At 44.5% G+C, this 22406-nt stretch overlaps 1 protein-coding gene across 1 annotated transcript in view; it reads left to right on the top strand.

Annotated features, from left to right (window-relative positions):
• The window catches only part of ITIH2 (inter-alpha-trypsin inhibitor heavy chain 2), a 32180-nt gene extending 10772 nt beyond the window's left edge, over positions 1-21408 (top strand). The window contains exons 7-21 of the mRNA XM_010853145.1: positions 1078-1185; positions 1825-1953; positions 2259-2375; positions 4996-5164; positions 6138-6263; positions 6929-7110; positions 8090-8275; positions 8634-8773; positions 11314-11483; positions 11925-12062; positions 16622-16735; positions 17356-17554; positions 18528-18700; positions 20149-20260; positions 21204-21408. Of these exons, the coding sequence (XP_010851447.1) occupies positions 1078-1185; positions 1825-1953; positions 2259-2375; positions 4996-5164; positions 6138-6263; positions 6929-7110; positions 8090-8275; positions 8634-8773; positions 11314-11483; positions 11925-12062; positions 16622-16735; positions 17356-17554; positions 18528-18700; positions 20149-20260; positions 21204-21351 (2211 nt within the window). The 3' untranslated portion in view covers positions 21352-21408. The remainder of the gene's footprint in view (positions 1-1077; positions 1186-1824; positions 1954-2258; positions 2376-4995; positions 5165-6137; positions 6264-6928; positions 7111-8089; positions 8276-8633; positions 8774-11313; positions 11484-11924; positions 12063-16621; positions 16736-17355; positions 17555-18527; positions 18701-20148; positions 20261-21203) is intronic.
• Positions 21409-22406: the final 998 nt, after the last annotated feature.

The following is a 22406-nucleotide window of genomic DNA, read 5'->3' as shown; positions in this document are numbered from 1 at the left end:
GGCACGGACTGAAGTCAAGGTATTGGCAGGGCTCTTGAGGAGGGTCTGTCCCACTGCTTCTGTGGTCTGGAAGCGGCTGGCATTCCTTGACTTGTGGCCTCATGGCCTGTCATTCTGACCTATGCCTCCCTGATCACATCACCTCCTCCTGAGTGTCTTAAATCTCCCTCTGCTCTTGTAAGAACATTTGTCATTGGATTTCGGGCCCACCGGGTAGATCAGGATGATCAGGATCCTTTACTGTATCCACAAAGATCCTTTTTCCAAATCAGGTAGCAGTTTCAGCTTCCAAAGATTTAATGTAGACATGCCTTTGGTGGGGGGTGGGGGTGGGGGGACCATTCAACCCTCTGACCTTCCAACTAATGCTGATTCTCAATTTTCTCATCTGTGAAGAGTCCCATCTTAGATTCCTTGGTTCCAAGTGTGATGAGAGGTCGGCGAAGGTTGAGTTCATTGTCTGTTCCACGTTCCCCCCGTTGCACCCCAAGTCTCATCACCTGGATAGCAGTGCCTGTGCAGGGCAACTTGAACTCACTTCTGCTGTAGTCTTCATGTCTTGTCTTGAGAACTGAGCTTCTCTTTTCTTGGCTCTAAACTTGTTAACATCATGTGAACATTTGTGTAAGAGGCAGAGGAGGGCTGGCTGGAAGAAACCCAGGGAAGAACACAATTCACCTGGTCTCTGTTTGACACAGACAAGGGTGAAGCAGACAGGTTGTAAATTGTCTGTAGACAAAGAAGATTCAAGGGGATGAGTGGATCATGTATAATTTTCTTATAAATAAGAATGGAATGGCATGGGATGGAGTAGAAGGAGAATTAAATTCCAGAGAAACAAAGCGATAGAAAGGGAGCACTGAGTTGCCCAGAGGGTCTTTCAGCCTCCCTGGTGAGATGCATCATATCACACAGGATTTAAAGAACTTGCAGAAGAGATGGTGGAGCCATGCTAGGTCATCTTTGGGAGATCCTAGAGAGGAAAAGAGCAGCAGAGGACTTAGAATTGATAATCGTACTTCTTGCTCAAAGTCTTGAAAGATGTTTTAATGTTTTAAGTAACTTTCCCACTTCTAGGTAGATGTGCGGATTATTGAACCTCAAGGACTAAGATCTCTTCATGTTCTGGACACATTTGATGGGCATTTTGATGGCGTTCCCGTTGTATCTAAAGGACCCCAGAAGGTACCACAAGCAGTGATGTGACACAGTCTGAGTGGCCACTGGTTTGCGGGTTTTCCTCTCCCTCTCTGCTCTAGGGGATGGAAGAGTTGTCAGGTGCTGAGCTCAGGGAACTTAGGAACTGTGATCCCTGAGCAAAGTCTAGGGCCTCCCACAGGACATACAGAACAAAACCAATTGTTTCATTGCATTGTGACCAGTGTCTGTCCATTTTGAAACCCATTTCCCCCAAGTCATCCAGTGGACTGGTAGCTAAAAGACAGTCTTCACATACTATATAGAGGATTTTCCTTAATCACTGAGAGAGCTACTCAGCTTAATTCTCTCTGCCTTAATGGCCAATACTAACCATCTCTGGAGGGGTCAAAGTCCTCTAAGAACCTTTTGCCAACTCTTTCTAGAGCTGGTGGCCATTTCTTCCATGGGGTGGGGGTGAGGGGGAGGGAGGAATTCTTCGAATCTCTTATAAAGGACTGAAGCCTGGCCAACAGCACTGAAGGCTGCTAGATGCCCCTGTGATAGGACCACTGATGCTGCTTGGGTGCAGAGTGGCCCTGGACCCTCCCCTGTGTGCATGAGAAGGTGTTCCCCCTGGACAGGGAGGGGGCAGAGACCAGGCTCTGACACCACTGCTCCTTACAGGCACACATTGCCTTCAAGCCCACGGTGGCACAACAGAGAAAATGCCTCAACTGCTCAGAGACAATGGTCGACGGCGAGCTGGTGGTGATGTATGATGTGAACAGAGAGGAGAAGGTTGGGGAACTTGAGGTGGGTGCAAACAACTCTCAGGGGCCAACTCTGCCTTAGCCAAAGATCTATTTCTTGTTGAATAAACCCCCAGGGAAATGCCCTGGGAGGTAAACTGCGGAGAGGCTGGGCCCTTTCAGAAAAGGATGGAGCGGGCGCAGGAAGAAGGGAGAGATGGACGCAGCCAAGCCTCTGTTCTCTTCTTTACGACCATCATGCCTCCTGCTCCCCGTGGTCTCCTCTCCCCTCTCAGTCCCCAGACCCTCATCCTCCTACATGCCAAACACTGGTAATGGTTTGGCTCACAAATATGTCCTGTTTTTCAGGTATTTAATGGATATTTTGTCCACTTCTTTGCTCCTGAGAACATGGACCCAATTCCCAAAAACATCCTGTTTGTCATCGACGTTAGTGGCTCAATGTGGGGAATTAAAATGAAACAGGTGAGTAGCCCTGGGTTGCAGTGGTACCCAGGACTCCATGCCTTCTCTGATCCCCTCGTGATGGTGCAGTTGATCGAGGCCCCTTCCCCCTAGAGCTAGTCTTAGTTCAGGCTGCTCACAAAGGAACAGAGGCTGGGTGACTTCTAAACAGGAGAAATTTATCTCAAAACTTGCCTTTTTGAAAAATTTCACCTCCATATAAGCCCACTCTGCTCAGGCTTCTGCTTCATATTCCTTTGGTTCTCCTGCATGACATTTTAGACTAATATCTTGCCATTGTGCATGAATAACTTTAAAAACGTTTAATGCACAGTTTTTCTAATTATGTTGTAATTCCTTGAGGGTGATCATTCCATCTCATGTCTTCCAGTTTGGAGTTCCTCATAGGCTCCTTCAGTGTTAATGGTGTAGGTACAGTTGTGAACAAGGACATTCCTAGTCCACCCATTCAACTAGTGTGAACCAAGCAGTGAATCTCTGTTCATTCAACACTCACTTGTGACCACCCAGGTGTTCACTACTGTTCTAGGATCCTAGAGACGGAAAAGACTTGGCCCTGCCCACCTATCACCAGGTTCTCAGCAGTGGCACTTGTGACATTTGGGGCTGATGAATCCGTGTCGTGGGGACCACACTGTACGTTGTAGGATGTTTAGCAACATCTATTCACTAGATGCCATGGAACTCACCCTCCTGGTCATGACAATCAAAGATGTCTACACAGGGCTTCCCTGGTGGTCCAGTGGCTAAGAATGGCTAAGAATCGCCCTTGCAGTGCAGGAGACATGGGTTCGATCCCTGATCTGGGAAGATCGCAGGTGCCGTGAGGCAACTAAGCCTGCGAACTGCAACTAGAGAAAGCCTGCGCACAGCAGCAAAGGCACAGCACGGCTGAAAATAAATAAATAAAATTCAAAGTAAAAAAAAGAATGAGAAAGAAGGTGGTCTTCTCCCCCTCCACACTTAGAAAAGTGTCTTCAGACATTGCGAAATGTCCCCTGGGGAGAAAATTATCCTCATTTGAGAACCACTGCCCTAATACAGTTTATTTGTTCCTTCCTTCCCTCATTTAACAAGTATTTATTAAGCACCTGTCTTGTGTCAGGCACTTAGTTCATCACTGAAGTCTGAGATGACTGTTACACACCCAGTGGACATGACACAGCAAGCAGGCTATTGGCTCTCCAAGTCTGGTGTCAGAAGGTATTGAGTGAGACATGCACTTAGGAGCCACCAGTGTGTAGAAGGTACTCATAACAATGAGACCAGGTGAGAACACCGAGGAGGAAGTATAGATAAGAGAAGAAACAGAGAGCGAACCTCACACTATCCCAGTAACTAGAATAATGTGGGGAGAAGAGGAGGAATCAGCAAAGAAGACTACGCCAGCAACTCTCCTTGTGGCCCAGGGGCTAAGACTCCGCGCTCCCAGTGCAGGTGGCTGGGGTTCGATCCCTGGTCCAGGAACTGTATCCTGCACGCTGCAACTAAAGATCCCACATGCTGCAATGAAGACCTAAGGTCCCTTGTGCTGCAACTAATACTCAGTGCAGCCGAAATAAATACATACATTTAAAAAGAAAAGAAAAAGCAGCCAATGAGAGGAGGAGAAAACCCAGAGTGGCCGAGGCTCTGGAAGAAGATGAGGAAGTTGTACAAGGACAGCAATGTGGCCGGTTGGTCCAAATGCTGCTCAGATTGGGTCTGATGAGATGAGAAGAGTCCATTGGATTTAGCAACAGCCTTGATGAGCATAGTTTCAGTGGAGGGATGATGGTGAAAACCTGAACGGAGCGGGCTTCAGAGAGAACAGGAAAAGAAGATTTGGAGACAGTGTGCTTACAATTCTTTCGAGGAATTTTATTGCAACGGGAAACTGAGAAATGGGGGAAACGGGTACGTTCAAGGTTTCTAAAGGCATGAAAAATGAAAGCGTTATTGTGTGTATGGAGATGTACCAATAGAGTGAAATGTATGATACAGGAGAGCCAGAGGACAGACGCCAGAGCCATGCCTTTCAGTAGCCGAGAGAGAGCCCAACCTAGGTCACCAGCGGATGGATTTGCATTAGGCAGAAATGCTTCTCCTAGTTCTGCATTACCAGGCATCAGGGAAAAGTGTATGGGCACAAATCCTGGCAGGGGGGAGGTTTATGGTGGCAGGGGTTGTAGAAATCTTCTTCTGATGACTTCCATTTCTCAGTGAAGTAGGATTCCAGGTCATCAGCTGAGACAGGGAGAGGGAGGTGTTGGTGGTTTGAAGATGAGAAGCAGGAATTAATGCATGAGAAGGCTGAGTAGAGGGACTTGAGAAATACATTTGATTTTCAGGCACCACAAATGGGACATCTGAAGCTCAGGATTCTCAGTGTAAAGTCAGGCTGGTGAGACTCGTCATGCAAAACAAGACAGTAAAACTTTCAGTATCAAAATGCAGACAATACATGTTTGGACGGAATAGGAGAGTGTTAGATCTGTGTTGACAGAGGTGGATTTATGAGGTTTGTGGGAGAACTATAGCTCGAGCTAGTGCTTAAAATGATGAATGATTGAGCTTCCTCATTTCTTCTTAGGTTTAGAGAGTATGTAGTAAGACCCTTCTCCATTCTCTCTCGAAATAGACAGTGGAAGCAATGAAGACCATTTTGGATGACCTGCGAACTGAAGACCATTTCTCCGTGGTTGATTTCAACCACAATGTTCGAACCTGGAGAAACGATTTAGTCTCAGCTACTAAAACACAGGTTGCAGATGCCAAGAATTACATTGAGAAAATCCAGCCCAGTGGAGGTGAGTGGGTTTAGCCTAAAGCCCAGTGAGAAACTCCCACAGGATTCAGTGGAGTCCTGAGAAATATGAGAATCACTTGATAAATATGATTCCTTACCCCAGTGGTCTTTGCCTTAATAATACACTTATTATTAAACAGTGCATACTAAGTTCATGGTGAAAGCATAATATGCATCCCCCATCCCACACACATTTTTAACCATTCTGTCCTCAGAAAACTGTGTCAGTAAGTGACACTAGCTTTCTTATGACTCACACGGTAAGAGAAAGACAAATACCGTGTGATATCCCTAGAATAAGACATAAATGAACTTATCTACGGAACGGACTCAGACACAGAGACTTGTGATCGCCAAGGGGAGCGGGGTGGGGCAGGGATGGATTGAGAGTTTGGCGTTAACAGATGCAAACTGTTATCTAAAGAATGGATAAACAACAAGGCCTGTTGTATAGCACGGGGGACTATATTCAATATCCTGTGATAAGCCATAATGGAAAAGAACACAAAAAAGCATGTATATTACACACACACACACACACACACATATATATATATATAACTGAATTACTTTGCTCTACAGCAGAAATTAACACAACATTGTATGTCAACTAAGCTTCAATTTGAAAAAGGGAAAAAAACACGTAGAATAACACACAATTGTCTGCAGAACAGTATCCAAGTATATCAGCAAAGCTGAATAGGCAACTTCAAGTTGGGGGCTAACAAAATGGTGCTTTGAAAGGGTTACTTCATCTCTAAGGGAACTGTTCACTCTTAATACAAAGTGAATATTTCACTCCACTGGGGGATCTGGACCAGCCTGGGTAATATTTGGAAAGCAGTCGAATGATTTGGATACTGAAAGAACGACACGTGAGTCATCACCAGACAGATGAGCCTGGGCTCCAGACGTGGTTGTTTCTGTGGGAAGTCAGAGTATATACAGAACAGTACGTTCTCTGGCTTTCCCAGGCACAAATATCAACGAAGCCCTGCTGCGGGCCATCTTTATTTTGAATGAAGCCAATAACTTGGGAATGTTGGACCCCAACTCTGTCTCGCTGATCATCTTGGTGTCTGACGGGGATCCAACAGTAGGTAAGCACCCCTTCCATTTTTAGTGATACATATGTTTCTTGGGAACGTGATTGGCTTAAAATGCGAACTTGAATGGCATTTGCCTGAGTGTCTAAACCAGCTTGGGCTTCCCAAGTGGCACAGTGGTATAGAGTCCGCCTATCAATTCAGGAGATGCAAGAGACACAAGTTCAATCCCTGGGTCGGGAAGATCCCCTGGACCAGGAAATGGCAAACCCACTCTGCTATTCTTGACTGGGAAATCCCATGGACAGGAAGCTGGTGGGCTACAGTCCGGGGGGTTGCAAAGAGTTGGACGCAACTTAGCAACTGAGCATACATGCAGCACTAAACCAGTTTAAACCCATGCTTCCTAAAGGAAGAGTTCGTTTGACCCTGAAACACTCACCCCACTTACAACAGCCTCTAGATGTTTGGGAGGGGGATGCTGAATGCCTCAGCCTCACCTCCACAATCCGGGGAAACTTGCATTTGAATTTGAGTCTGTGCTATGTGGATTGCTGATACATACTAGTGCAGGGTCTTATCTCCTCAATGTAACTACGCTGAAGCTTAAGTGCATTTATAATTCGGACGAATTTTGCAGAACCGCCTTCCATGGATGTTCCCAAAACTTTGTGCCATTGCCTCCTCATTCCTTTCCTTCCTGTCCACATCAACTTTAGGTGAACTGAAATTGTCAAAAATCCAGAAGAATGTGAAGCAGAACATACGAGACAACATCTCCTTGTTCAGTTTGGGGATAGGATTTGATGTGGACTATGACTTTTTGAAGAGACTCTCCAATGACAACCGTGGGATCGCACAAAGGATTTACGGAAACCAGGACACTTCTGTCCAACTCAAGGTGACTTTGTTTTCTGTGCCTTTTTTGGTCATTGTTCACTCGAAATCATTCAGCTAGCAATATCTGATGCCTAAAAGAAGATGGCTGAATTCAAGTAAAAATTGTCATTATTTCAGCTATGTTAGTGCTCAGTCCCTTTCTCATGCACCCCACCCCCACTTGTATATCTGCAGTAACAGTGAGATGAGAGGCAGTGGTTGATGGGTACAAAGGTCCCTAGTCCCTGAACAGGTCTTGGGAAGCACCATCAAAGTTTCTTGAATCTCTCCAGTCCCACTGCTTGTCACGGGAACTGTTCTTCCTTGAAAGTACATTGGCATTGGGACTTCCCTGGTAGTCCAGGGCTTAAGACTCTGTGCTTTCAATGAAAGGGATGCAAGTTCAATCCCTAGTTGGGGAACTAACTTACATGCCAAGAAAAATTTTTTTTAAAAAAAGGAAAAGTATATTGGCATTTTGGAAATCAACTTTTTCTAATGCAACACAAAGCAAACTGTAGCCTGTTTGTTTCCTTAAATACAAAGGATATGTATGCATCACTTGTTTATTTTGACTAAATGGACCAAGAAAAGATTAAGGAGAAGAAGAATATATTTTACCCTACCCTCTGTTGGTACCAAGTACCATGTATCAATAGGAGGTACTGTATATAAACCTGGGAACAGGTAAGAGACAGGTTCTAATTTAGGGATATCCACCCAGAGGACTTATTATGAGTGTCCATGAGCTTTTCATGCTCGTCATAACAGAAAGAAAAAGTTCTGGGCTCTTGAACTCTTGTAATCTTCTTCACAAGTCCTATTTGTCTATTTCGGTTCATGTAATAACTGTGAGAATTTTCCATAGCTTTCCACAGAGATCTTGGAAGAATACTAAGCACTTGAAGAACCTCAGAGAAAAATGCCTCAGATTTGTAATGCGGTGTGAAAATAATGATTTCTCTGTTGTTTCTTTTTCTTTTTTTTTTAATGAATTGTAGAAATTCTACAACCAGGTCTCAACTCCCTTGCTCCGGAATGTTCAGTTTAACTATCCCCAACCGTCAGTCACAGACGTCACTCAGAACAGTTTCCATAACTATTTTGGAGGCTCAGAAATCGTGGTGGCTGGAAAAGTGGACCCTGAGAAATTGGGGCAGTTACAGAGCATTATCACTGCAACTTCGGTACTTTTACTTTAATTCTAAAAATATGAATTGTCTCCTGGGTACACCTTGTATATTAACAGGCTGATAGCAGAATTCCGAGAACCACTTAGGTAGAATAAAAGCAAAAAGTGAAAGGGAAGTTCCTGAGAACAGCTGTGCCATCTTCCCAACTATGGTGTAAATCCTTACCTTTTTCTTCTGAAACCCAAGCCCAGACCCCAGAGGTTGGCACTGACTTCCTCTTGTGTGTTCTTTTGGATTATTTTGCATCCCCCTGCAAGTTACCTGCTACCCTAACTCACTCACAGGAGGTCCTTTAGAAAATGTGAACTGCTTAACTACAATTCCACTCCCCTGGTGTCCTTCCATCGTCCAGGCCAACGCAGAGTTAGTCTTGGAAACCCTGGCCGAGATGGATGGCTTGGAGGATTTTCTATCCAAGGACAAGCATGCAGACCCTGATTTCACCAAGAAATTGTGGGCCTATCTGACCATCAACCAACTTCTAGCTGAACGGTAAGAAGACCATATGCCACAGGATTTGCAAAAGGTTTGCTGAGGTTACTTGATGTCACAGACAAAAAGAGTTTGGAACCAAGAAAGGCAGCAAATTATTTCAGGGTTTGGAGTATTCATTTCCACTGCTTTCAAGCACTTTGGGGGCTTCCCAGATGGCACTAGTGGTAAAGAACTCACGTGTAAATGCAGGAGACATAAGAGACGTGGGTTTGATCTCTGGGTTGGCAACCCACTCCAGTATTTTTGCCTGGAGAATCCCAAGGATAGAGGAGCCTGGCAGGCTACAGTCCACAGGGTCACAAAGAGTCGGACACGACTAAAGTAACTTGGCATGCATGCATGCGAGCACTTTTAACTAAAGCAGGGTTCACTCTTTTTTTTCTTTTTTTTTTTCTTTTTTTTATTTTTTCGCGGACACCCCGAGCCCTGAACTGCCCGCGAGTCCCACCCACACCTCGCAACAGCCTGGAGCCCGGGGAGCCGCCTAGCATCACCCCCACTCTTTTTTTTCTTGATGGATAACAAGCATACAGTAAAGCGTGTGATGTGCATTCATTTTAAATGTACAGTTTAATAAATTTTAACTACGTCACCCATGTCATCAGTACTGGATCCAGCTCCAGAGCACTTCTTTCATCTCTGAAGTCTTCTTCATTCTTCTTCACACTCAACACCTACCTCTGGCCTTGAGTAGAAATCACTCTTCTGACATCTGTTACTGTTAGTTGTCTATGACAAAATTTCTTATAATGATACAAACTGTATTCTTTTGTTTCTGGCTTTTTGCACTCCATATGATGTCTGTGAGGTTCATCCATCTCATTGCAGTGGGGACCATGAATTCATTTGCATTCACTCCTGAAAATAGTTAATGTCCAAAGAGAAATTTAAGGTTATGCAATTCTGATATTGACTGAGGGCTTCCTATAGATACTGTTTCATCTCTGGCTTCTCAGCTAACTGGTGTTTAAATGCTCCAATACAAAAGCTATGTTTCTAGAGCAATGTATGGTTCTTTGACCACCATCAGGATTATGGGGTAGGGTTGGGGCTGGTCTTTGGAGAGGAACGTGACTGCTCCTCAGTCCCCTTCACCTATTTGATCAGATTCTTGGGAAGGGGGAGCAGACTGGTCTGAATGGAGTTGGGAAAAATGAAATATAGTTGTATAACCATACTCAGAAAATCCTTGATATCAGTAAGATTATAAAACAGACACAAGATTGTAAGCTGTGGCTTTAGAGTGAGTGAGCAATGTCTCCTCCCCTTTACAAAGGCAACTGGGTAATTTAAAAGTATATAGCAAATTGGTGCTGAAGTTAAATATTGATTTTTTTAAAGAACAATCCCTTAAACGAATCAGTGGTTGTTAGCACATGGGGAGCAGGAAGGTTGCATGGGGGTTGGGAGGGTTAGGACACTGAAACTACTCTGCTTGACACTGTAATGATGGATACCTGTCGTTATACATTTGTCCAAGCCCACAGAAAGTACAGCACAAGCATGAACCCTAATGTCAGCAGTGGACTTTGGGCGATGACGACGTGTAGATGTAGATGTATCGATCTGACACATGTACCACTTCTAATGGGAGATGCTGAGAAGGGGGAGGCTGTCGGGTGGGGGACGGGCAGGGAGTAAATATAAAATCTCTACGTTCTGCTCAGTTTCACTGTGAGTATAAAACTGCTCTGAAAAATAGTCTGTTTGGACGTGTGGTTACCAAGGGGGGTTGGGGGGTGAGGACGGAGGAGGAGTTTGGGAGGTGGGGGCTAGCAGATGCAACCTGTTCCATATAGAATGGATAAACAACAAGGTCCGACTGTATGGCGCAGAAAACTATATTCAGGATCCTACAATAAACCATCATGGAAAAGAATATTTTAAAAAAGAATGTATACATATATATGTATATTTGTATGTATAACTGAATCACTTTGCTGTACAGCAGAAACTAACTCAACATTATAAAGCAATCATACGCCAGTTAAAAAGTACGTTTAAAAAAAGAATAAAAATAAATAATTTCCACAAAACTCAAAAAAGAAAAAAGAATGACTGTCATACGGACAAGTCTTGTTAATTAAAAAAAAATACATATATTTTTGTTGTAATTGCTAATTTAATGAGGAACACTCATAAAAATAAATTTGAGATCCATCAAAAAAAGAAAATAACAATGTAAATCAACTGTACTTCACTAAAAAAAATAATAATCATAATCTGTTTAAAAAGTTCCAAGAGGGAGGCTCAAAAGGTAGGGGATATATATATATATATATTAATATCATTATGACTGATTCTCATTGCTGTATGCAGTAACAAACGCAGCATAGTAAAGCAATTTTTCACCAATTAAAAAATAAAAGAAGAAATTTTTAAAAATTCCTTAAGGGTACATAGCTAGGTAAAATACCAGGCTTCATGAAGCCAGCTCGTTCTGTTTTCCCTCGTGGCCCCCCGAGTCCTGGTTGACCCCAAAAGTGACAGAGTTCGGTCTTGTGATGCTGTCCAATGTCTCTGTTTCCTGAACACAGGAGCCTGGCTCCTACAGCTGCCATGAAAAGGAAAATTACAAAGACGATCCTGCAGATGTCTCTGGATCACCACATAGTGACCCCCCTCACAGCGATGGTGATTGAGAACGAGGCCGGGGACGAACGCATGCTGGCAGACTCCCCTCCGCAGGACCATTCCTGCTGTTCAGGCGAGTCTCCCTACCTGGACAAGAAGTATTCCGGTCGGTTTTCTTATCCTGCAGCAAGGTCCTCCATCCCTTCCTCTCTCTTCCCAGTCCTGTGTCCCCAGCTGACTTTCCTGCCAATTGACCTTGGCGACAGTTTCTCGCTGCTGTCTTCAAACATGTTTGCTCACTTGTCTTCCAAAGGAATTCTGAAAATCTGTGTATTCCCCTCACACATTGTTTAAATCAACATTAAAAAATTCTCACCTTCTTTAAATAGTGACAACAAATTTCATTCATGATGACACATGGAGCTGAAAGAGAACTCAGGAATAAAAATAATTCTAGAAAAACCTAGCTGAGAATCACTGGTGTTGGCCTGCATAAACCCAATTCTTAAAATTATAAGCAGCTTCTATGGAAAAGTAAACCCAGAAACTAATGGATACAGTGTTCTCCACGCAGGCGCCCTGTATCACGGCAGCAAAGTGAGCCCAAATTCAGTCCCATCTTGGGTCAACCCTTCACCAGCGCCAGTGCTCCCAATGCCTGCTGTCGGCGCTCAGGTGCTTGAGTCAACCCCTCCTCCACATGTGATGAGAGGTAAGAGGATGAACCCTCTGGGATGGAAGAGATGCACCTCTTGTGTGGGGAGGGCCGACGGGTATCCGTGGAAAGGGCATTCTCTTTGGAGATTGTTCACGACACTCACGTGAATGTGCATTACTTAATAGTCTTCACTTCACTTCCTTTATTGTGAAAACAGGCATCATGATTCTATACATGACTGGGTTGTTGGTGAAATGTGAAACCATCTGTAAAGAGCTAGCATGTAATAGCCACTCAATAAACAGGTGTTATTATCAAAGACGAGAAGCTATCCATCTTAGGATCAAAAATACTTGAATGTTATTTCCTGTAGAATTGCACTATTGTTACTGTTGAGTGGCTAAACCGTGTCCCACTGTTCGCAGCCCCATGGAGTATAACCCGCCAGGCCCCTCTGTCTATGGGATTTCCCAGGCAAGAATACTGGAGGGGGTTGCTATTTCCTTCTCCAGGGGATCTTCTTGACTGTGAGATGGAACCTGCATCTCCTGCCTCTCCTCCATCAGCAGGCACATTCTTTACCACTGAGCCACCTGTTCAGTTCAGTTCAGTTGCTCAGGTGTGTCTGACTCTTTGCCACCCCATGAATCGCAGCATGCCAGGCCATGCCAGTTGTCCATCACCAACTCCCGGAGTTTACCCAAACTCATGTCCATTGAGTCGGTGATGCCATCCAACCATCTCATCCTCTGTCGTCCCCTTCTCCTCCTGCCTTCAATCTTTCCCAGCATCAGAGTCTTTTCAAATGAGTCAGCTCTTTGCATCAGGTGGCCAAAGTATTGGAGTTTTAGCTTCAACATCAGTCCTTCCAGTGAATATTCAGGACTGATCTCCTTTAAGGTTGACTGGTTTGATCTTGCAGTCCAAGGGACTTGCAAGAGTCTTCTCCAATACCAAGTTCAAAAGCATCAATTCTTCGGTGCTCAGCTTTCCTTATAGTCCAACTCTCACATCCATACATGACTACTGGAAGCCACCTGAGGAGCCTGTAAAACTGCATTATCATCACATTATTTGCAGGACTATTTGTTAATTTGCTTGCTCGATTTTAAGTGTATTTGAAAATCCTAGTTTTGCCCAGTGTTTAAAAATCTAGAGCTAGGGACCTTGCTTCTGTGTTTCAATGATGCCCTCTTGCACCCAGCTCCTACACAAAATCAATTAACCAAGTGTTTACTGATGACAGAGCATGGGCCTGATGGTGTGAGGAGTGCAGAACAGGGCAAGACTCTGTCTGTGCTCTACTTGAGTTGACCCTGCACATCTTGCTCCCACACATACTTGAAGGAGCACATCAGGATGGCTGGGAGAATCAGTTTGTAATCAGTGTGGCTTTAAGTCATAGCTATGCCACTGACTAACTCTGTCACGTGACCTCAGGCAAGTCACTTGTCCTCTGCAGGACCACAGTGAGACTTGGTTAATATTTGCAGAGAGCTTTGTGACAGTATCTGGAAAACAGTGGTCTTTCACTGGACGGTACCCTGCTCTTTCGATTTTATTCTGGAGAACACAACCACTGCTGCTGCTAAGTCACTTCAGTCGTGTTCGACTCCGTGCGGCCCCATATTTGGCAGCCCACCAGGCTCCCCCATCCCTGGGATTCTCCAGGCAAGAATACTGGAGTGGGTTGCCATTGCCTTCTCCGAACACAACCACTGCAGCTCCTAATTCAGACCTTCCTCTTCAGTCCCTTCAGTTCTGAGGCTCAAAGCCCGACAGTGCGAAATTACTCCTCTCCACTAGGTCACCAGATACTGTGGCTTCTACCAGATGTCTCTTGAATTTCTCCCCCCACCCTTCCCCAAACCAATTCACCATGCTAGTTCCTGCATTTAACATTTCTTGCTTGAAAGACTGCTGTCTTAGCTAGTAAATGATCTTCCTGTGTGTACTTTCTGATACTTAATTCATACTGAGACCAGTAATTGTAATATTGGGTCGGCCAAAAAGTTCGTTTGGGTTTTCCTGTAATATCGTACAAAAAACCTGAATGAACGTTTTGGCCAACCCACTTAAATGGGGTCAAATCATATTACATTTATTCTCCAAAAGCTTTAAAAGCTCCCCAACAGAATAAAGGTCTGTTCTGTAGCGTGGCGGTTCATGGTCTCTATGACCTACATTCTTGGTCTTATCAAAAACCCATTCTCCAGGTACCTTGAGTTCCTATCCAAACAAATCATCAACTTCTCTCCCGCCATACCTTTCCCCATTCTGTCCACTCAAGGATAAAATCTCTCTCTCTCTCTTGTGTCTTTTACCTACCGGTCTTCCCCTACCTTCAAGACTTAGTTCAAAAGCCAACTCTTTCAATTGTTTTCTCTTTTTGGCCACACCATGGTATGCAGGATCTTAGTACCCCCGCCCCCTGCCACCAACCAGGGATCAAACCCACGCCCCCTGCGGGTGAAGTGCAGACTCTCAACCACTCACCCACCAGGGAAGTCTCTGCCCACCCTTTCATAAGGTCCTTCTCCACTTGCCTGAGTGGAATTGATCATCCTTTCATCTTCATTCCCAGAGCGTTGTGCTTGGGTCATTTTTCTATCATTTACTTTATTCCATCTCATATGCATGCTTGGTTCTGCCTTCATGAAAGAAAAAATGATATTCGTTAAAGGAAAGAGATTATTCATGACATCTGTGAAAGCACGGTAAGGAAGATTTTATTCAAGGGGATGTAGGTACCACTACATTGGGGTATTGCAGTGGGGTAAGGAGATTGGATTCAGTCTGAACACACCGTGGGAAAGTGGGCATTTATAGACAAAAACAGGCTGGGGTCAGTGGATGGAAGATTACTAAGAGGAAGCATCAGTGGGAAAGGGGAGGTCTGGTTAAACTGACCTACAGGGCCTCCCTGATAGCTCAGTTGGTAAAGAATCCGCCTGCAATGCAGAAGATGCTGGTTCAATTTCCTGGGTCAGGAAGATCCGTTGGAGAAGGGATAGGCTACCCACTCCAGTATTCTTGGGCTCCCCTTGTGGCTCAGCTGGTAAAGAATCTGCCTGCAATGCGGGAGACCTGGGTTCGATTCCTGGGTTGGGAAGATCTCCTGGAGAAGGGAAAGGCTACCCACTCCAGTATTCTGGCCTAGAGAATTCCATGGACTGTATAGTCCACAGGGTTGCAAAGGGTCAGACACGACTGAGTGACTTTCACTTCACTTCAGCAGGATTCTTGCTGAAGGTAGGCCAAGTGTTCAGACCCCCCACCTAGTGGGGGATGGAGGAGGGGAGGAACCTGATGAAGATAAAAAGGTGATCAGATTTGGAGGGTGGAGGATTCTAGCTAAACCTCCTTAGTAGGATTTTTGCTAAAACTGGACAATGCAGAGATGAACACAGAGGTCCAGAATTTGAGGTTGAACTTGAAGAGTTCAGGGAAACCTGAGTTTATTCAAAGAGAGAATCTTTGTCACGCCATTAAATTGTTCCTTTCTTGAAGGTAGGGACCACGACTTTTATAGCTACACCAAACATTGCCTAACTCAAAGCTTTGCACATAATTTGGTTTTTTCTCACTAAATATTTGTTGAGTGGTTAAACAAACAAACAAAAAAGATCAGCCAAAATAATGGTGTCTGGTAACAAAGGAGTACTTTCTTGGGAATAGCTTGATCCTTGATTGCTCTTGGAATTGATCAATACTAATTTGTATGCCGACAGGTAATGTCTTTTTTATTTTTATGCACTGTGTGCTGCTGCTGCTAAGTTGCTTCAGTTGTGTCCGACTCTGTGCGACCCCAGAGACGGCAGCCCACCAGGCTCCTCCGTCCATGGGATTTTCCAGGCAAGAGTACTGGAGTGGGGTGCCATTGCCTTCTCCGTATGCACTGTGTATAACTATTTAAAAATACAGGTACTTTATCTATATAAACATTCACTGTATACACACATATGTTGCTCTTCAGTTGCTAAGTCATGTCCAACTCTTTGTGGCCCCACGGACTATAGCCTGCCAGGCTCCTCTGTCCATCACTATCTCCTGGAGTTTGCTTAAATTCATGTCTGTTGATGCGGTGATGCTATCTAACCATCTCATCCTCTGCCACCTCCTTCTCCTATGCATATATATGTAGTATGTATATAGTATATGTGTGTGTGCGTTTCTTCTTATGTCTTTTTTTAATATTTTATTTATTATTTATTTATTTGGTTGTACAGGGTCTCAGTTGCAGCACGTGGAATCTAGTTTCCTGACGAAGGATAGAACCCGGGTCCCCTGCATTGGGAGGGCAGAGTCTTAGTCACTGGATCACCAGGAAAGTCCCCCTTATGTCTTTCTTATTCATTTTTCTCTCTAGCCAAGCACATATGGTGTGGCTACAGAATGAGTATCCACTCTGTACATAACCTAAAACCTGATGGCAGCTCCATGAGGAGGGGACAGTGCTTGGACCCTGAGTCCCTGGTGCCTGGAAGAGTACCTGGCATATAATAGGAGCCCAATACACATTTGTTCTTGTGAGATGTTTGGCAATAAAATACTGTTCAAAATAATCTTTTCTATGATTTTGCTTAGTTTCATTTTCTTTGTATATTTTCCAGTTGAAAATGACCCACACTTCATCATCTACCTGCCAAAAAGCCAAAAGAATATTTGTTTCAATATTGACTCAGAACCTGGAAAAATCCTCAACCTTGTTTCTGATCCAGAATTAGGTAAGATTAAGATATACTATATTTGAATTAGACTATTAGGTCATAGTCATTCTGCCCTATTGTTTTTATCTGGATTTCTTTCTTTCCCACCTTAATAAAAATGTTTTATATATTATATATAGGACTTCCTAGGTGGTGCAGTGGTAAAGAACCCACCTGCCAATGCAAGAGACTCGGGTTTGATCCCTGGGTCAGGGAGATCCCCTAGAGGAGGAAATGGCAACCCACTCCAGTATTCTTGCCTGGAAAATTCCACGGGCAGAGGAGCCTGGCGGGCTATAGTCCATAGGGTTGCAGAGAGTTGGACATGACTGAGTACAGCACAGCATATTTTTCAAGCTCTGATAGTAAGAAATTAAGTATATTCTTGTTTGAACTATTGTAGATACAATACGCTGAGTATAAACTAGCAGAACTTATGATATAATTCATTTAAACCATAAAAAAATTATAAAATGAAAATTACAAAGGAAAAAATGGTGTGTAAATCCTGAAGCAAAATAAAACAATAATTTCCCATGTTGTCACGTTTTCTAAGTTTGAGTTATTGTGCCCACATTGGCCAAAAAAAAAAAGAAATAGCACATGGGACAGAAAAAAACTCGTGTCTTTTCCTGCAGGGATTTTGGTCAACGGACAGCTCGTTGGTGCCAAGAAGCCCAAGAATAAAAAACTCAGCACCTATTTTGGGAAACTGGGATTTTATTTCCAACGTGAAGATGTGAAGGTAGAAATCAGCACGGAGACCATCTCCCTGAGTGGGGGCTCCCGAACATCCGTCTTGTCCTGGTCTGACACGGCCCATGTGCTTAATCAGAGGCAAGTACTGTTACATCCGGATTCAGATGTGACCTCGACCCATGATCCCATCAACAAACCCAGACGTCCATGACACAGAGAACTCAAAATCATCATTTTAAATGTGAGGAAGTCGAGGTTCAGAAAAAATTGTGTTCCTTCCTTCCCCTGCTCCTGGCAGTAGAGTCTGTGTGCTTTGGTCACGGAGTGCTTTATAGCCTAGCACCTGGCGCACAGTAAGGATTCCATAAGGACGTGTTGGACAAGTGAATGAAGCCATCAGCTGAAAGCCAGTCAGCCGTGTCAGAGCGTGCTCAGAAACACAGGGGTGTTGTCTTAGAGTAATATCTTCCCATGAGTTATCTGTTCATTGTTGATACAGAAACGGTTTACACTGACAGAATTCCAGTGCTAGGAGATACATCAACATTCTGTGATGAAAACATTTTAAGGCTCTTAGAAAACTGGGGTGGGGATGGGGGGTTGTACTGGGCAGAGTGAAGTCATGTTAGGAGTGGGAGGGGAATGATTTGATAAATGAGTCAGTTCTAGGGACTTCACACTCCCAATGCAGGGGGTGTTGAGTTCGATCCCTGGTCAGGGAACTAGAGGCTACATGCGGCAACTGAGAGATTCCACATACCACAATGGAGATCTCAGATCCTGCAAGCTGTAACTAAGACCCAGTGCAGCCAAATATTAGTGTTTAAAAAATAAATAAATAAATAAAAAATAAATCAGTTCTAGAAACATTCATTCCTTTTTTAAAATCTGTGAGTGAAGTGAAAGTTGTTCAGTTGTGTCTGACTCTTTGCTACCGCATGGACTGTAGCCTACCAGGGTCCTCTGTCCATGGAATTCCCCAGGCAAGAATACTGGAGTGGGTGAACATTTCCTTTTCCAGGGGATCTTCCCGACCCAGGATGGAACCAGGGATTGTAGGATAATTGTTTTACAATGTTGTGTCATTAATTCCTTTCTGCCTTCCCACTAGGGTGCTTGTCTCTGTGAAGAAAGAGAAAACTGTGACTGTCACCCTGGATAAAGAGATGTTCTTCTCTGTTTTACTTCATCGCGTTTGGAAGAAGCACCCGATCAATGTCGACTTTTTGGGGATCTACATCCCCCCCACAAACAAGTTTTCTCCTAATATGCACGGGCTGATAGGTAAAGTGTCCCTGGACCGTCTGGCTGGTGTGGGACTGACCATCCTAGGTCTTAAGCAACTTTGCCTCAAGGTTAGAACGTTTGGGTAGAATGTGGAAAAGTGACAGGTGTGGAGTGGAGGCTTCAGGGGGACCCACACTCACACCTGGGTCTTAATTTCTGAAGGTGCCTGAGTGACACAGAAAGAGTTCAGTGTCACTGACAGAGTGTAATGTTTGTCACTGTTCAGTTTCCATAGAAACACAAAGTGCATCTTGCCATGCAGGGCCATGGGGAGAAAGCCAGATTTGGGTCAGGAACCAGAAGCAGAAACAAGGTCTGGGCTAGGACCCTTACTCTGTGGCAGAGACAAGACAGAGCAGCTGGTGTGGGGTTGGTTGGCTTGGTAATTGCAGCAGGCGTTAAGCTATAGGACGTCTTTCCGTGTGTGGTACCTTGCCCAGGAATGATTCCTCTGGGTCTCAGGCCAGAGAGAAGAGGTCTGGCTCGGTTCATTTGAAGATTCCAGCCGGGCTCCTGACTTCTTTGTTATCTTTCATAGTTGGCTTTCCCAGGGAGGGGTAGATGTAGTGTTTAAGATATCAAACATCATAAGATAAACACATAATTTTAAGATATCAAACATCATAAGATAAACACATAAAACACATGATTCCTCTAACAAAGCAGTGTAGGGCGACTCAGTCATGCTACAGCCAGGACAGTTTCCTGCTCCAGACAAGGTTTTCCCAGGGCTGGGCTTTCATCACCAACTGGGCAGATAAAGAGAACAGATTAAATTTTATGCTGAAGATTTTTTTCTCACTGAAGAGAAGTGAACTGGCTTAGGAAGTCTGTGATAATGAACAGGGTGTCCAGGTAAACCTTCCCTACTTTGTAAAGAACTATGGCAACTTAAGCGTATAGTAGCATCGCTACTTTGGCCACCTGATGCGAGCTGACTCATTGGAAAAGATCCTGATGCCGGGAAGGACTGAGGGCAAGAGGAGAAGGAGAGCGTTAGAGGAGGAGATGGTTGGATGGCATCACCGGCTCCATGGACACGAGCAAACTCCAGGAGATAGTGAGGGACAGGGAGGCCTGGCGTGCTGCAGTCCACAGGGTCGCAGAGTCGGACATGACTGAGTGACTGAACAACAAATAGCATCACGAACCAACTTTGTTTTTTCAGTTTGACCAGTGCTCTCAGGTGCTGACCTTCAGGACATTCACATTTACTTAGGGTCCAGTTGATCAGCCTCATTGTCTAATGACAGCAAGGTGAGCAGCATGGGTCTGCCCTCAGGAAGGACCCACCCCTTTCCATCTGAATCTTTTTCCTCTCAACACATCTTTCTATCCCAGAAAGTCTGAGACTGACCCAAATGCAGCTCGGATCACGTGACCAGCTTGCCCTTTTGTCGCCCCTTGAGTTGCATGTAAATAAACATCTAGACCTTGTCTCATAGGCCAGTTCATGAATGAGCCAAAGATTCACGTCTTCAACGAGCGACCGGGAAAGGACCCTGAGAAGCCAGAGGCAAGCATGGAGGTGAAGGGACAAAAGCTGGTTGTCACCAGGTAGGTCTCAGATGCGTAAGACGGGATCAGAAGGGGCTTCTGTGAGGATTGGACTCATAGGGCAAAATGGAAGAGGTAAACACACTAGTTGTGTTTATGTGAAATTCAAATTTAACTGGCATCCTGTTTTTATTTATCCCTTTTTTTGGCCATGCCCCACAGCACGTGGGGTCTTAGTTCCCTCACCAGGATGGAAACTGCGCCCCCTGCATGAGGGCACGAGGGAAGTCCCTAACATCCTGGGTTCTTATTTGCTAAATCTGGCAGCTTCTTCCTTGCTTTGAGCTAATCTGGAGACTATACCAGCCCTAACTGACCTTGAGAACACAGCCGCCAGCCAGTTCTCACTGCTTCCTTGCCCTCTGTGTACCCCATGACCACAAAGAAGACTGGCCCTGAATCCTTGGGCCTCCCCTCTGCCAAGGTAGAAGGTGCAAAATGAGAAAAAAAGAAAGTGAATTTGCACTCCTTACGTTCCTGGGACTATATCGGTCAATCTCTATACAGGTTATTTGAATTTCTAAGGACACACTGCTTATTCTCTTTCTAAACCAAGTCCCAGACTCTGTTATTTTGTACAACTTGGGGAATGGGGATGGGAGGGTGTTAGCAGATACAGTGCTACGTGTGCACTCAGGTGTGCCCGACTCTTTGTGACCCCACAGATGTAGCCAGCCAGGCTCCTCTGTCCACGGAATTTTCCAGGCAGGGATACTGGAGTGGTTGCCATTTCCCTGGGATCTTTCCGACCCAGGGATGGAACCTGAGTCTCCAGTATCTCCTGCATTGGCAGGTGGGTTCTTTACCACCAAGCCAACAGGGAAGCCCAGAGATGGTGCTAGAAGGGGGCAGAAAACAGAGAGGGAGAGCGTGTCTCTTTTCTGGATGTGCAGGCTGGCCCCGCCCTGGTCTGTTTCCTAACCACGCTCACGCTGTCTTGCAGGGGCCTGCAGAAGGACTACCGGACGGACAGAGTGTTTGGAACGGATGTTCCCTGTTGGTTTGTGCACAACAGCGGGAAAGGCTTCATTGACGGGCATTACAAGGATTACTTTGTGCCTCAGCTCTATAGCTTCCTCAGACGGCCTTAAAAGTTTATAGCTGGGGAAATTCTCGGTCAAAAAATAAAGTTTTTTTTTTTCCTGCCACCTTTGTAGTCATTCTTTGTAATCAAAACCTACCAGACATCAAGGTGGTTGATAAAACCTATTAACACAGCTGAAGAAAATAAATAACTTTGCCAAGAAGTTTTAGGATGTTGCTGTTTGCAGATGCGAAGTTGTGTTAATTGAGGCACAGAGGAAAGCTGCTTTGGTGAGTCAAGCCACCATCTGGACAGTCCTGGGTTCGGCATTTACTGGGAGGACGTCACTATGGTTGAGTGTCAGGGCCTCGGCTTTACAACTGAATGTATTTTTAGGTGGTCAGTTCCACAGGAAGTTCAATTATGAGGTTATCTGGTGAACTCTGAACAAGAAGTCACTCACCTTAATTGTCTTGTAGTTATATATACATAAATCTGTCATCCAACCTTGCTAAGATACCTATGATGGTCCATCATGCTTAATCAAAATTCCCTCCTTGGTACTGGCCTCAGAGACCCTTTTTAGTCCAGGAAGACATACAGTCAGGGTTCTGCTGAGAAAGAGAACTGGTGGGATGGCTGTATCATATATACATATATACACACACTATACACACACATACATATACAGTTGGCCCTTGAACAATGTGGGGCTTGGGGCTGCCAAAATCCCACAGTCAAAAACCTACAAACTTTAATCTCTGTCTCAAAAACAAAGGAATTGACATCCGATGACTCACCCAAGGGCAGGAGATGGAAACAGTCTGGAATGAACTAGGACTCAAACACTAGTTCTTTTGATTCCATGTAGTGTGATCTCTAATCTGACACAAACTTCTCCCACACTTAGTTCATTTAAAGATCTGTAAATTGAAAATATAAGTACTATATTTGGTTTTTAAAAAATCCATGCCGTTCATACCCATGTTGCTCAAGGCTCAACTTAAAGAGCTCTGTTATTAGGAATTGGCTCATGTGATTATGGAGGCTGGTCCAAGTCTGATCTATAGTTATTCTGTACTTTCCTTTGCTTATAATCTTCCTTTAAATCTATTCTGAAAA

This window comes from Bison bison, unplaced genomic scaffold, assembly GCF_000754665.1.
Source record: "Bison bison bison isolate TAMUID 2011002044 unplaced genomic scaffold, Bison_UMD1.0 scf7180017864323, whole genome shotgun sequence".
NCBI lineage: Eukaryota > Metazoa > Chordata > Mammalia > Artiodactyla > Bovidae > Bison > Bison bison.
This window is presented reverse-complemented; position numbering and strand designations above follow the sequence as displayed.